Source organism: Podarcis vaucheri, assembly GCF_965113315.1.
Source record: "Podarcis vaucheri genome assembly, chromosome: 1".
Lineage (NCBI taxonomy): Eukaryota > Metazoa > Chordata > Lepidosauria > Squamata > Lacertidae > Podarcis > Podarcis vaucheri.
The window spans coordinates 46,111,582-46,127,109 of NC_138759.1; the positions used below are offsets into that span (position 1 = coordinate 46,111,582).

Below are 15,528 nucleotides of genomic sequence, written 5' to 3' on the forward strand. Positions count from 1 at the left end.
CCCCCACCGCCATACCTCCCTCGCCCCTCCACGGTAGCAATCCCAAGCCTCATACTAACCTCCATTTAAAAAATAGAAAACAAACAACCAAAAACAATTATGCCCAAACAAAACCAATCCCCACCCCACTCAATGTCCGACCCCAAAACAAAACAAAACGGAACAAAACAAAAATACATAGATAAAAACCACCATTCACGGTGGTACAACAAAGTTAACAATAAAAACACCTTTAAAACATCTTAAAATATATATAAACATGTTTAACATGTGCTGCAGCAGCACCAGTGTCCTTAAAGCTATTACGGGGGTGAGCCTGGGCCCCGCCCCCTAGGCCGGATGGAATTGGCCTGAGGAAGGAGAGGCCTTCTCCAACACTCACGATGCAGCAGCAGCGATGTCCCAGGCCTCAATGAGGCCTCTTAAAGCTGTGGCGAAGGTGAGCCTGGGCCCCGCCCCCTAGGCCGGATGGAATTAGCCTGAGGAGGGAGAGGCCTTCTCCAACACTCACGATGCAGCAGCAGAATTTCTTCCTCCTCGCTCAAAGCATGTCCAAAACTTAAATCCAATTTTTCATCTTAAGAAATGAAACTTGATGCGCTCATAGGAGAGCCAGACTCTCTTGGGAGCTTCCATCCAGTGCCCCCAGCCCCCCCTTCCTTACGAAATTGGGACTGGTTTATTGGGCATCCGCGGATGAGACTGTGTCCTCCCGTACCCCGGAAAGATTTTGGGAGGCTGATTACTTCCATCTCAGCCTCTAATTACCCCGTGGGAGCCGGAGCGATGGAATTTTCAGCCATCTTCCATGGCACCTCAAGTGGAAGTTCAGGTTGTCTCTTCTTATCAGAGATCACCCAGTAAGACCTTCACCAGTTGGGATTAGGTACCCTTCTCATCACAGGGAGTGCAAGCTACTCTGTTTTCCATCTTGTAGCTCTTTCCATCCACAGCCCCTACGGTGCATAGTGGTTTCCTCCCACCCAACCCCCACATTCTTCTCCTTCACTCTCTCCTAACTTGTTTCCTTCCCTTTCACCTTTAACATTATATCACCTTTCAATCTGACGTTTTCTCCCCAAGTTTCTTTATTTCACTTGCCTTGCTCTGTAGCCTTTCTGTGGTCTATAAATCCTTCAAATGTCTGTCTGTTCTCCCTCCCTCTGTCTCAGAGCCCTGCCCTACATTTCAGCATCCTGCCTTTCGTGTCACCGCTGTGGGTATCTGTATAATGCTTGACAGCCACTGCCATCCTTTCACATCGTGTCCAGCTCACCTGTATCTTCATTTGAGCTAGCAGGGATAGTGCTCAGCTGGGATAGCTCAGCTGTTAGAGCATGAGACTCTTAATCTCAGGCTTGTGAGTTCGAGCCACACGCTGAGCAAAAGATTCCTTCATCGCAGGGGTTTGGACTATATGACACTCGTGATCCCAACTCTCCAATTCTATGATTCTATGAAAGATTCTATGAAAGGTTACACTAACTCCTGTATCCCTCTGAAGATCCCATTTGGGACTTTCTATTAAATTATCACAAGCCATGATCACCTATGACATCACTTTGCACCGAAATATAAATCCAATTGCCTACTACTCTGGGGAATGATGGTTGATACTGCATGATGATTCAGGACCTTAAACTGAGCTTTATGCTTACAGTTGCCTACTTCTCAACCTGGGTTAATTCCAGAGTCATGTGCCTATGTCCTTTGCAATAGGGAACAGGTATTATTTCATTCATCCTGAAGAAGTTCCAGTTCCAGAAATCACTAATGATGCAGCACTAACTCATCCCTAGGCTGGTTTAGCAGCCTTTGCTGAAACGTATCCCAGCATTGCCTTACTAGTGACTGTTCTGAAGTAATACTGCAATCAAACTACATGAGACATGGTCTAAAAATATTGAAAAGTCATTCTGAAAATTCCATTTCCAAGTCTATATCATTGCAGTCAAGGGCACAGCTAAGAGCAGGGCTTCTTATTCTACTGTGTTGTATGGCGAGGAATGAGAGAACATCATTTTGCACCATCTTCTTCCCTAACATTTTCTAACACTTTGCCAGCAGGGGAAGTCTCTAGGTAGTTTTTAAAATGTACTAGCCACTGACCATGACAAATCTGAATAAAAAATAAATACACATAAAGGGATGCCATGCCACGAATAATAGTCTCTATTTAGATCTCTCCCTTACAGTTCAATGCTATATTGTCCAGGGTCTTCTTTCTGATCTTTCTGGCCACCAGAGCAAAAAGGGTGACTTTGTGAGTCAACGAAATGTTAGTATCGCTAAGAAGCCATAGGACCTTCTCTGCCAGGGAGAGACATTTTTCTTGTACTGGCTGTCGGGTGAGAAATGGTCTCTTGGGTCCAACGTATAGTGAAGCCTCTAGGTGAAAAATCCAAAATCAGACAAGGATAGCGAAATTAACCTCTGAGCAACAATTGATAGTCATCCCTAGGCAAACACAGTGGAATCACTATTTAAAATGGGGACTTGGATATAATTGGAGTTGTTGAGAATGAGAGAATAACTTTTATGCTTTTGCTTTTACAGTGGTACCTGTGGTTACGAACTTAATTCGTTCCGGAAGCCCGTTCTTAACCTGAAACTGTTCTTAACCTGAGGTACCACTTTAGCTAATGGGGCCTCCTGCCGCCGGCGTGCAATTTCTGTTCTCATCCTGAGGTAAAGTTCTTAACCTGAGGTACTATTTCTGGGTTAGCAGAGTCTGTAACCTGAAGTGTTTATAACCTGAGGTGTTTGTAACCTGAGGTACCACTGTATTTAGATCGGAGAGGTGGAGAGAACACAACCTGGGAAGTTGTGTCAGGTTCATACTGAGAAGTATGTCCCCTGTTGCCTGTTTTGCCACAGCAAATGTCTTATATGATACATTTGCTGATAAATATATTCCCAAAGCCTTCCCAAATTTACTTCCCGAAACACTAATTATTGCAGCATGATTCTGAAAAGCTGTGGAACACAGTGTATCACTTTATTGTGCAATCATTTTGTGACTGTGCTGCAGTAGTGGCATGATTATGATTCCCAGTTAGATCATCCCTCTATTGTGTGGGCAGGTAGTCCCTCCCCTACCTGGCCTGGTCTCCTTGGCAACGCTTCCCCCAGGCGGGATTGGGCAACTGACTGATTTAGGCGGAGACCTCCAGGTATCCCACCTGGGGGAAGGCGAAGCTGAGCCTGTGTTGATGGAGCCGCTCAAGATCCAGGGGCTGTGCACGTCCATGCAAAGGTCGCCCCCCGTTTTATGCGGGGAGCGGTCATTATTGTGCAATCATTTTGTGACTGTGCTGCAGTAGTGGCATGATGATATTTGTGTTGCAGATACGTTGTGAAATCACTGCTGCTAGGGAGCAGATTTGTCCCCAATGCTATGCACAAGGTGAATCCTTTTCTGGATGCAGCAGAGTCAATAAACTGAGGCTGAACTCTGCTAAGACAGAGATGCTGGGGGGGGGTAAGTGAGTCCCAGGTTCAAGAATTGGGGCTTTTGCTTGTTCTAGATAGGGTTGCACTCCCTCTGAAGAAAACAGGTATGTAATTTTGCATTGGTCTTGAAACCTTCTTTGTCCTTGAAGGACTTGGTGGTCTCAAGAGCCAAGTGAGCCTATTGGCACAGGGATGGGTCTCTTTGCTGGCAGTGCTGGCATTATGGGATGCACTTCCTGCTTGGCATTCTGCCAGCTTTTGAAGACACACCTGTTTACATAGGCATTCCCTTCATCTCTTGACCAGAGTCGCCTCTTTTAATTACTGTGTTCTTTTAATGGGACTGTTTTATTGCATGTTTGTGTACTTTAATTATGGTTGTTTATATTTCAGTGCTTCTGCAATTTGTTTTTTATAACTGTAAATTGCTTATTTTGGCATAAAGCAGTGCATGCATTAATAAATAACATCAAGATTTGTAGGGCCAATGATTCAATCAGGTCCAATGATTCAATCAGGGCAGTGGCATAGCTGAGCCCTCCTACTAAGATGCTTGCAGGTAGGACTGAAGTGAACTCAGTTATGTTTGAGGCTCATTGCAAGCAAAATAAGTAGGACTGTGCTCCCTTCGATCCTATGGGCTCCTGCTGTTTCACCTGAAAGTGTGCATTTAGACGGGAAAAGGTGGCGGATGTTCCTAGGCCTTGGTAGAACAACTTTTCCTGCTGCCTACAAGTCCCAGAAATCCCAATAGGATTTGCATGTTATTTTGAAGGAGAATCTCCAGTGTACAGTGGGAAAAGATACTCCACCAGAGCCTGGCTTGCAACTGCATGCAAGTAGTCCAAATTTCTGTACTCAGAAATATGCAGAACACCCCAGGAAAAATTCTCTAAGTTTATTGAAACTCGGCTTTCTTCTGTTTTGTCAGCTTTTTGCATGAGTAGGAGGAGCCCTCATGTCCACATTGTAATTTCACTTAAATATTTTACTCATTTTTATCTTAACACTACTTGACATCTTATCTTCTCCTGGTCCAGGTTTACACTGTCATATATCCTGCTCAACTGTCCTGATTTAAGCAGGACATCCCAGAATTACAAAAACCATCCTGGCTACTGATTAGATCAGGCGTAGACAAACTCCAGCCCTCCAGATTTTTGGGACTACAATTCCCATCATCCCTGGCCACTGGTCCTGTTAGCTAGGGATGATGGGAATTGTAGTCCCAAACATCTGGAGGGCCGGAGTTTGCCAATGCCTGGATTAGATCCTGGGATGTCCCATTTTGGGTGGGCCATGTTCTTGCACAAGTCACGTGACTTGTGCAGGAGCATGGCCCCAAAAGACACATATCCCAGTTCTCCTCTGGGACATGTTGGAGGGTATGCAATTGTAGGACCGCATGAACCTCCAATGATTCTTTTTGTCACAAATTGCTGCACATTTAAGAAGAGTGGAAAGTCAACCTCTAGGGTGCCCAGTGGCTTTGTGTTCTGCTTTACAGAGGGCAGTCCTCTGTTTGAAGTCCCAGTTCAAAGATAAAAAAAAAAACCATAAGAAGCAAGAGCAAGGATCTTGGAGCTGCCCATCAGTAGTTAACATCTGAACAGCAGAATAAGAAGCACACTGGTCACAGTTTTCCCCAGTATGAGGAAATCTGTATACATTTCTGTATACATTATAGTAATTATTTCTAAATTTACACCTAGATATGCACATTGGCACATATTAATTTTATGCAAATTTGTGCATTCTTTTGCCCTCATTTTTAATGTGTCACTATATCCATAATATTACCTTCTCCCCCATTCTATATTTCAGTATCTATCTCTTAGGAGCATTTATATCTCTGGCCAAACTACGGGTTTTAGAAAAAATATGTTGGTATTAAAACAACCCTTTCTCTTTGCTTTACAGATGTAGGTTTGTATGTGTGCAACAAATTGACCTGTGCTGATCATTCTGCCATAGAATTGTGCGTGTGTTTAGTAGACAGAACATGCATTCTTAAAATACACTGCTTTTTCCCAATTTTTTATTAAATATATCCAGAAGTGGGCCTTTGTAGCTTACCGTGCCCCTGCTGAAATATGAAACAGTCATTATAAGAGAGATGAAATAAATTCCACTGAAGCCTTCAGATTAATCAGTAACTTTAGCCAACCATTACTTGATCTTCTGCCTTCCCCACAAGCTCCCCAGTCAATCTATACTGTCTCCATCAATGCCGCCTTTTCCGTTCTACAGCAGAACGCAAAGCCTGCAGAATCAGGTGCTCGTTATTCAAGATGTTGTATTCACTCAGGTTTACTAGCTTGTCAAAATCTTCATCGCTGTATGTGAGCCAGTAAGTATTGTATGGTGTCTTCCAGGTGGAAACATCAACATCTCCTGCAGCCATCTCTGCTTCACCATCGCGTTTCTCGCCTAGGATAAAGAAACAGCGAGTTATTAATGGTTAGATATTTGGCTTATTTCCGAAGCATACATGTGTATTAATCCAATGAGAATGTTCTTAGAATGGTTCATTTACAATTTTGGCTTTGTGTTTTTTTATATAAAAAAATAAATCTACCACAATTTTAATGCCCTATTTTGATTTGATTTATCAGGCTTGGATATCTCTTTATACTTAAGAGGGTCTCAAAGTAGTTGAGTGTAGATAATATAATGAAGTTAATAAAGCATATTAAATAATGCACAATATCATTGTAATTATAAGAACATACACTCAAGGCTGGATTAGTATTTGTTGGCACCATCTTATTCTGACCATACTAAAGTATGAACAGAAGAAGCAAAAGACTTAGTCATGCTTAGAGGGCTTTTATTTTAATCAATGGGACTTACATTACTGACTAACTTAAGTATAATTGATTTCAGTGGGTCTACTCTTAAGCATGGATGCGGGTGGCGCTGTGGGTTAAACCACAGAGCCTAGGACTTGCCGATCAGAAGGTCGGCGGTTCGAATCCCCATGACGGGGTGTGCTCCCGTTTCTTGGTCCCTGCTCCTGCCCACCTAGCAGTTCGAAAGCACGTCAAAGTGCAAGTAGATAAATAGGTACCGCTCTGGCGGGAAGGTAAACGGCATTTCTCTGCGCTGCTCTGGTTCGCCAGAAGTGGCTTAGTCATGCTGGCCACATGACCCGGAAGCTGTACACTGGCTCCCTCGGCCAATAAAGTGAGATGAGCGCCACAACCCCAGAATCGGCCACGACTGGACCTAATGGTCAGGGGTCCCTTTACCTTTACTTTACTCTTAAGCATGACTAAGTCTGCACCCTGGATCCATTCCAGTGCCTTAGAGCTTGTTGTAGTCAGTCAAGATTCAGAGGTTGAAACTTCAGGGTTGTTACCACAGAGATTTGGTATTTTATTTTAAATATTTTATTTTTAAGATTCATATGCTGCCTTTCAATCAAATGATTTGCACAATGGCTTACAACAGATTGCAACAATTCAGTTCAGAGGAATTAATTGATTTCTCAGTAGTGGGAAAGTCCAGCAAAAATCTCCCCACCTCCAGGAATTGTTTTGCCTGACAGCACTGGATATAACTGTCACTTAGGGTGGAGTTTATTAGCTATTGTCAATAACTTACCAGGTGCTTTGTAATAACGGAAGGTATCATTCACTAATGGGAAGAAAACCAGGATTGGACAACCAAGGACATCTGATTGATCAAAGTAGTAGCATTCCTTTAGATGTTTCTTGTCTTCTTCCGTAAGGACAACATGTGGAAATGGGATACCTTGCTGGATATAGTACTTGCAAGCTTGCTCTAGGGGCTTCATTCACATGAAAGTTAAAACAAGAGAAGACAAGAAATGTATGTTAAAAAGCAATCACATGCCACTAAAAAAATCTATGTGGAAAACTGAGATACCCAGGAAGCACAAGGTACCATATTTTTTGCTCTATAAGACTTACTTTTTCCCTCCTAAAAAGTAAGGGGAAATTTGTGTGCGTCTTATGGAGCGATTGCAGGCTGCGCAGCTATCCCAGAAGCCAGAACAGCAAGAGGGATTGCTGCTTTCACTGCTGTTCTGGCTTCTGAGATTCAGAATTTCTTTTTTCTTGTTTTCCTCCTCCAAAAACTAGGTGCGTCTAGTGGTCTGGTGCATCTTATAGAGCGAAAAATACAGTATGAATAGTTCCTTGAATGGGGGAAGTAGAAAGCAGAGTCCCTGCTTTTTAACTTGTTCATAAACCATTTAGAGTTAGGAGTGAGCAGTGAGGTGACCATGTTTGCTGATGATACTAAGGTGTTCAGGTTCATTAAAAGAAAAAAGCAGGCAACAAAATCTGGCTAAATGACATCGTAGAAGCTATCAGGGATTGGTTGCAGGCGTGAGTGGTTTGACAGTGAGCTGATTTCAGCTTGGGTGATGGTTAGGCATTGAGTAAGTTGCATGGAAGTGAGGTTGTAGCCCCTGCCTGCCCCTCCTTGGTAAAGAGTATCCAAAAGGATCCAGGAGGAATGGTTTCTGTCCAATGCCTAGGTGGGAACTAGGGCCATACCACTCCTCCAACAGAGACCCCAGGTAGGGGGTACCCCTATTTGATGTAGGTCATAGGCACCCCTTCCAAGATGTGGTTTACGCTTAAATGCACTTCCAGCAGATGTGCTGGAGTGGAATAGCAATGGCTTTACTCAAGGCCTATGCCAAACCATTCACTGCTGAAACCAATGAAGCTTTGGCGTTATTCAAACCCAAAACCCAATGTGCTTTTGTCCAGTGTGGTTATTCGTTTCCCCCAGCTTGGTCACAGGGCCTTGGCACATGGATCCTATAAATTAATATTATCTAAGCTTGGGAATTAATGACTTAAAGAGGAGGAGCAGACTAAAATTTATGTGAGATGAATTCCCAGGAATTGCCTTGATAAGATTTTACTTCCATCAACAGAATGTATTTTCTTTCATTGCATTAGTCATTGTTTTCTATCTAACTACCTACTGGAGAATAAAATTTGCATTTAGGGTTTTTTTAAAAACACACACACACCCTGTGGTAATGTTTTAAACTTGCTGCAACCCAAAGGAAAAAAACCTGCTGCAGGTTGGTAGATGTGTGATCAGCCATATCTTTTATGCTATTATAAACCTCGTAGCAGTTTTATTACATTCAAGTGGTATGTAATTTTTGTTTGTTAAATAGGTAAATAAATATATTATTGTCTTTTATAAATTCTCACCAGAATGTGCTCAAGGTGAGATTCAGATATTTTAGAGCAGGAGTTGCCAGGCTGGTACCCACCAGATGTTGGACTCCAACTTCCATCTGCTCCAACCAACATGGCCAGTGGTTAGGGGCGATGGGCACTGTATTGCAACAACATTGGGAGGATACCCCTGATTTATAGTTAGGTGAGGAATCTGTGGCCTTCTGGCTACAGACAGTTAATTAGAGAGGTGACCTTGGGCAATATGTCGCAATGTTTCCACATAAACCTGAAATATATCGCTTAAACAAACAAACAACACAAAACCTATTACCAGTGTTTGTGAGCCTGCACTGTAACTCAGATGCACAATGACATCAACTTTCCTCTCTGGCCTTAAAAGTGGTGGGCAACTTGTATTGATGAAAAATCCAGCGTCCACCAGTCCTATAGAGTCTGCATGTTCCGTTAGTTGATTTGGGCATCCGTCTAACACCGTAGCTGGAAAGGAAATATATTTTTGGCATCATAAAAGAATATTGCTGCCTAATTTGGAACCCAATTAAATTAAAATACATAGGGCATTTTTACCTATGACAATGTGGCTGCAGTCATATGCCACTTACTTAGGAGTAAATTGCACTGGATTAAGGAGAATTCAAATATCACTTAGAGCAGAGTGTGTGGTCTGCTTTCCATAATGGTGGAGAATTGTAGTCCAACCAGGTTTCCTGTCCTATGGGCTTTGGAACCTATCAGAACCATAGAACTCCACCAACCCTCTTTTGACCTCTCAAAATATTTGTGGGTAAAGCTTCCTAACACAGAAGACAGCCTGCTACCTTTGTCCTTTCTTACTAGGTATATGCATTTAGGATGCAAGCCTACAGCAAGGTACCTGGGAATAAAATGAACTCAGTGGGATTTAGTTCTGAGTATTATTATTATTATTATTATTATTATTATTATTATTATTATTATTAATTTAGATCAACAAGATCGAACCAAATGCTGATGGGGATGGGGGTGGGATTGCTCCTTTTCTGGAATACTGGGGTATGTTATGAAATTAATAAAGGGACGTGGGTGGCGCTGTGGGTAAAACCTCAGTGCCTAGGGCTTGCCGATCGCATGGGCAGCGGTTCGAATCCCCGCGGCGGGGTGAGCTCCCATCTTCGGTCCCAGCTCCTGCCCACATAGCAGTTCGAAAGCACCCCTAAGTGCAAGTAGATAAATAGGTACCGCTTTCTAGCGGGAAGGTAAACGGGGATTCCGTGTGCTGCGCTGGTGCAGGCTTACCAGAGCAGCTTCGTCACACTAGCCACGTGACCCGGAAGTGTCTGTGGACAGCGCTGGCCCCCGGCCTCTTAAGTGAGATGGGCGCACAACCCTAGAGTCGGACACGACTGGCCCGTATGGCCAGGGGTACCTTTACCTTTACTATGAAATTAAACCACACTGGGGTCCAACCATCTTTCTTGATCTGTCCAGGTATCAACTGTAGTTTGTTTTTTAATCTCTCAAGAAGAGCTGTTTCTCAAACTGTATCATACCAATTGTCTATTGTTGTGCCAGAAAAGTCTTTCCAGTGTCTGGTAATGTTGCACCTCTCTGCTTGTAATAACTGGCTTATTAATTCTTTATTATGTAAATCCAGATGGGTGTCTTGAGATATATTTAATAAAGCTAATTCTGGTTTGACTTCCAATTTTTTTATTGTTATTTTATTAATTTCTTGGAATATCAAATTCCAGAAAGGTTGGATTTTGTACATTGCCACCTTCTGAGTATTATTATTAATAATAATTCCATTTATAGGCATCATAATAAAACTGTAAAATAGAACACTGTGAATATAACCAATAAAACAAAACACTAAGTCATTGGTCAGTATAATCTAAAACAGTCTAGAGAAGTCTGGACTACAACTCCCATCAACCCCAACCAGCATGGATGATGGTCAGGAAAAATGGAAACTGTAGTCCAAAACAGATGGAAGGCACCCAGTAGAGCTATCTAGTTTCATACTGTCAGCGTCAGCTGTGTCTGGAAGTGTCTCTCCATGCTCAGGCAGAGGTCCTTGATTATGGAAAGCAAGTGTTCTAATACTGAACAGTGGCTTCAATAGACAACTATATAAACCTGTTTACCTTTCCATCTATTGAAATTTTCATTCTCCAAGTAGTAGTTATGCATCTGAAAACCCTTCAGAAAATTGTGATATTGGGCAACAGAAAAGCGATCAGTCAAGACCCCTCGGAGCTTATTGGCAAGTTCTCCGGCTGGGACGTACATACGGCTCCTTATTTCATATGGCCTTGTAGGTAAATAAGGCTCTTCCTCTGCAACAAGATACAAAAGGTGACAAAATAAGCAGTCACTAACTATGCTCTGATTTGCTGCTAAGCCGAATCTTAGACAACTCAGTTACCAGACAGCTATATAGTAGCAAACCTGCTGCAAGAACACTGTAAAAGACAACGTATGGCCCAATCCTAAGCGTATTAACTTGGAAGTAAATCCCATTGAGTTTAATGAGATCTGCTTCCTAACAGAGCACTGTAACTTCATACATGTGTCCACATAGGTGCATAACAGTCTCCGACCTTCATCACTACTGACAGCATTGAACCAGATTGCTTTGATATTGTTTTGGCTTCACATTTTCGGCTGAAGTGTCAAAATGGTTAGGCAGCTCAGATACCATGCCAGCAATTCACCTGGTGTGTAACCTCCCTTTAAGACTATACATTGTCAAGTTGTCTTCCGAGGTGGACCGCGCTATGCACCTCTGAGACAAATCAAAAGCAAAAGACATTTTATCCAAAGGTATGGGCACACAACCTTTAACAGGTGGCATGGTAGGATGTTACTCGCCTGATCTCCTACTTACTTGGAGGTAGAAGGGGAGGCAGTTGCAATGTTGGCACAGTGCAAACACGCTAGCAGCAGCACAGCACCATGCCAAACTCTCTGCACCCCTCTACCTCCCAGTAAGCAGCAACAACATGACTGGCCAGAGATCAGTTGAGGTAGCAGCACCCCACTGTAGCCAGCTGCTACTGCATACAGCTATGAGGCTAGTGGCTTCCTTGTTTTCCAGTCTTGCTATATCAAATACATCGTGGCTCATCAGAGACAGGCACAGTCAGTATGCCTTACGTTTTGGCATGTCACTATTCAACCCATTTAAAGAAGGCTTGCTGTGATGCGCGCGCACACACACACACACACACCCCGACTGTGCTTACAGTAAATTATTCGGAAGACCCACAGAGAATGAAAATTGTGCGTCCAAATTGACACCCAATGGTTGTTGTTTTTAAAGGAAAAATAACTCCCAACCTCCATCTCTTAAAGTAGCATATTGGGTCAACCAATTTAACAGCAGAGAAATGGAGGAAGCAGATGCATGAAGAGGAAAAGCTTACCAATATCTATTAACTTGTCTTGAGTCCATCTGTGCCAGAATTCCTCTGAATCATTAACTCTGTTCCAGATATACAACAAGTTTAAAGAAAATATGCTACTCCACATACCTATGAGGGGATAGAGAGAGATGGGGAACAAGAAAAGTGAGTTCACACAAATAAATTTAAATAAGACCTCAAGGCAAACCAGTTGAGAATGACTCTTATTTTCAGCTTGCTTGGTTCTTCTCAGTCAACCATGAATGCATGAATATGAGCATATTTAACTCAAAACATAGTCTAAACTTCTGTTTTTAATGCCCGGCAGGCAGATTAACATCTATAAACTGAGCAAATGAATCAAGCTGGGGGATACAACACAGTCACAACTTTTACTGCTACACTCTGAATGGATGAAATTGTCAGGAGCTTGTCCTACACTCAAGTAGGATCCTGGGAGAGACACATGCCCAACTGGCATGTTCGCTCCCTCCTGGTCGATCGTCCGGGTGCTTCAAAAGCTTTCTTCAGCCCGAACATCACAGCGACCAATGCCAACGACTGCGGAGGGATCCGCAGAGTTTGCGCACCTTGCATGACAGACCTCAGCAACTCAGCATTTTGGCTAATCTACTTTATTTACACATAAACACACATGGAGCACTGCAACATGGCTCCCTCTCTCTCTAGCATCAGACAGCAAAGATAAAAGGAACACGGGACAATAGTCCCACTTCACGGAACACAGTAACACAAACATCTTGTCTCCGTCACTTCCCACTCTGTGGAGTCAAAACATATACTGTCATGTGATAGACAACAATCCCATTACTGCAGTCATGGAGCAGGAATTCTAACAGAAATATCAGTCTACACTTGCTTTTGGTTTGCAATCTCGAATGCGGAGTCTGATAAGATATACAAAGAGCAGCATAATTTGAGACTGCTCTTTATATGAAGCTGTGCAGAAATTAAGATGAGCTCACTGTTAGGCATGGGGGTGCTAGGAAACAGTAGACAGCGGGTTGACTCTGAATGCTCTTCAAGGCAGGAAAGAAGCTCCAGAGTTTATAAAGAATGACCATGAGTTATCTCTGTCAAGGTAGAAAGGAGGGTGCATTGTGGTTGGTCCTTCTCTTTCTGCCAGAAAGTAAAGAAAGCAGAAAGTAAAGAAGAAAGCAGAAAGTAAAGCAGAAAGAGCAGTTGTGTTTTCCTTGGATTGTCATTTGTTCCAATTTGGCAGTAAAGAGCAGGTTTTCGTGGGGAAAGTGGCAGGACAAAAGGAAAAAGGAAAATGCTCAGACATGGACCTGTGCCTATACAGTGTGGCATAAAAGGAAATGGGGGTGAGCCCGATTGCTAGATGTTTTGCTGGGCAAGCAGATCCAAGTTGCATGATGATATTATTATCTCAGGATGCAGCATGACAAAAGCAGTCATTTAAACATGCCCCAGGAAGATGTAGCCCTAAAGCTTGATATGCTCTTTTAAGATGGACCAGATTCTTGGCTGATTAGAGCGTGTCCAGACAAGGTGTGGGCCCTCCTGGGGGATATCATCAATTTGTCCCTTGGCACGGGGACATTCCATGGGGAACTGAAGGAGGCAGTGGTGTGCCAGCACTTAAAGAAAACATCATTAGATCCTTTAGATCTATCCAATTACCGCCCGGTTTCGAATCTTCCGTTCCTGGGTAAGGTGATTGAGAGAGCGGTTGCTGAACAGCTTGGTGGGTTTCTGGATGAAACATTGGCTCTGGATCCATTCCAGTCCGGCTTCCGCGCTGGTCATGGGACCGAGACGGCTCTGGTTGCCCTAACAGATGATCTTCGTAGACAGCTGGATTAAGGCAGGTCGGGGCTGCTGGTTCTTCTAGATCTGTCAGCAGCTTTCGACATGGCGATCACGAACTCCTGGACCATCGCGTAGCTGACGTGGGGATTCAGGGCACAGTCCTTCAATGGCCGCACTCGTTTCTCTCTGGTCGGGGACAGAGGGTGGCCCTTGGGGGGGAATTGTCATCGCGCCACTCCTTGGTGTGTGGAGTACCTCAGGGTGCGATTCTCTCCCCGATGCTTTTCAACATCTTTATGCGCCCCCTCGCCCAGCTTGTCCGGAGTTTTGGGCTGGGCTCCCATCAGTATGCTGATGACACCCAACTCTATCTGTTGATGGATGGCCATCCTGACTCGGCCCCAGACACACTGACCAGATGTTTGGAAGCTGTGGGTGGATGGTTACGTGGGAGCAGGTTGAAGCTAAATCCTTCGAAGACAGAGATCCTGGGACGATATGGGATTGGGTGGGCAACTCCCATCTCTTGCGGGGGCGCAATTAGTGCCAGCACCGTCCGTTAAGAGTTTGGGTGTAATCTTCAACACCTCCCTTTCCATGGAGGCGCAGATTGCAGCTATAACAAAGGCGGCATTTTTCCATCTCCGCCAAGCTAAGCAGTTGGCTCCTTGCCTCTCCTGCCCTGACCTAGCCACAGCGATCCACGCAACGGTCACCTGCAGGCTTGATTATTGTAACTCACTCTATGTGGGGCTGCCCTTGAGACTGACCTAGAAACTCCAGCAGGTACAGAATTCCACAGTGAGACTCCTTACGGGGTCCTCACCGCGGGATCACATTCACCCGGTGCTATATCAGCTGCACTGGCTCCCGGTGGAGTACAGGATCAGGTTTAAGGTGCTGGTTTTAACCTTTAAAGCCCTATACAGCCTAGGGCCCTCATACCTACGGGACCACCTCTCCTGGTATGTCCCACAGAGAAACTTACGGTCTTCAAATAAAAACATATTGAAGGTCCCAGGCCACAGAGAGGTTAGGCTGGCCTCAACTAGAGCCAGGGCTTTTTCGGCTGTGGCTCCGATCTGGTGGAACACTCTGTCACCAGAGACTAGGGCCCTGCGGGACTTGACATCTTTCCGCAGGGCCTGCAAGACAGAGCTGTTCCACCAGGCCTTTGGCCAGGGCACAGCCTGACTCCCTCCCTCGGCAATCTTCACGGAGCTCTGGCCCAATGGTTGCCAGTGGCTTGATTTGAATTAATTTTATAATGAATGATTTTAGAGTGTTGTGTTGTGTTGTATTTTTCTACTGTTTTATTGTTGTTAGCCGCCCTGAGCCCGGCTTCGGCTGGGGAGGGTGGGATATAAATAAAATTTATTATTATTATTATTCAAACCTTTTTCCTTGGCTACAGAAGGGGAACAGAGATGCCACAACAGTAACTACTCCTGCTAATGAGGTTATCACAATACTTTGACGTTCCCATAAGGCAGTTAAATACATTACCATGGAGATAGCATATTCGGCTTTCTGGAAGTTTCTTGATCATGCGGCCCATGAAGAATTCACTTCCAAAGTTTTCTGAAGGCACAAATGCTCCGTATTTCAGGAACCCCACCTCATAGGGAGTGAACTCCATCCATTCTACAATCAGAGGAAATAAAATACTGTAAGAGCAGAGAAGGTGACTTTCAAACATA

At 43.9% G+C, this 15,528-nt stretch overlaps 1 protein-coding gene across 1 annotated transcript in view; it reads right to left on the reverse strand.

Annotated features, from left to right (window-relative positions):
* Positions 1 to 5,474: 5,474 nt before the first annotated feature.
* The window catches only part of LOC309541637 (cytosolic phospholipase A2 epsilon-like), a 53,760-nt gene continuing 43,706 nt past the window's right edge, over positions 5,475 to 15,528 (reverse strand). The window contains exons 16-21 of the mRNA XM_082239717.1: positions 15,335 to 15,472; positions 12,056 to 12,163; positions 10,775 to 10,966; positions 8,959 to 9,125; positions 7,060 to 7,246; positions 5,475 to 5,883 (exon numbers count right to left, since the gene is read on the reverse strand). Of these exons, the coding sequence (XP_082095843.1) occupies positions 5,678 to 5,883; positions 7,060 to 7,246; positions 8,959 to 9,125; positions 10,775 to 10,966; positions 12,056 to 12,163; positions 15,335 to 15,472 (998 nt within the window). The 3' untranslated portion in view covers positions 5,475 to 5,677. The remainder of the gene's footprint in view (positions 5,884 to 7,059; positions 7,247 to 8,958; positions 9,126 to 10,774; positions 10,967 to 12,055; positions 12,164 to 15,334; positions 15,473 to 15,528) is intronic.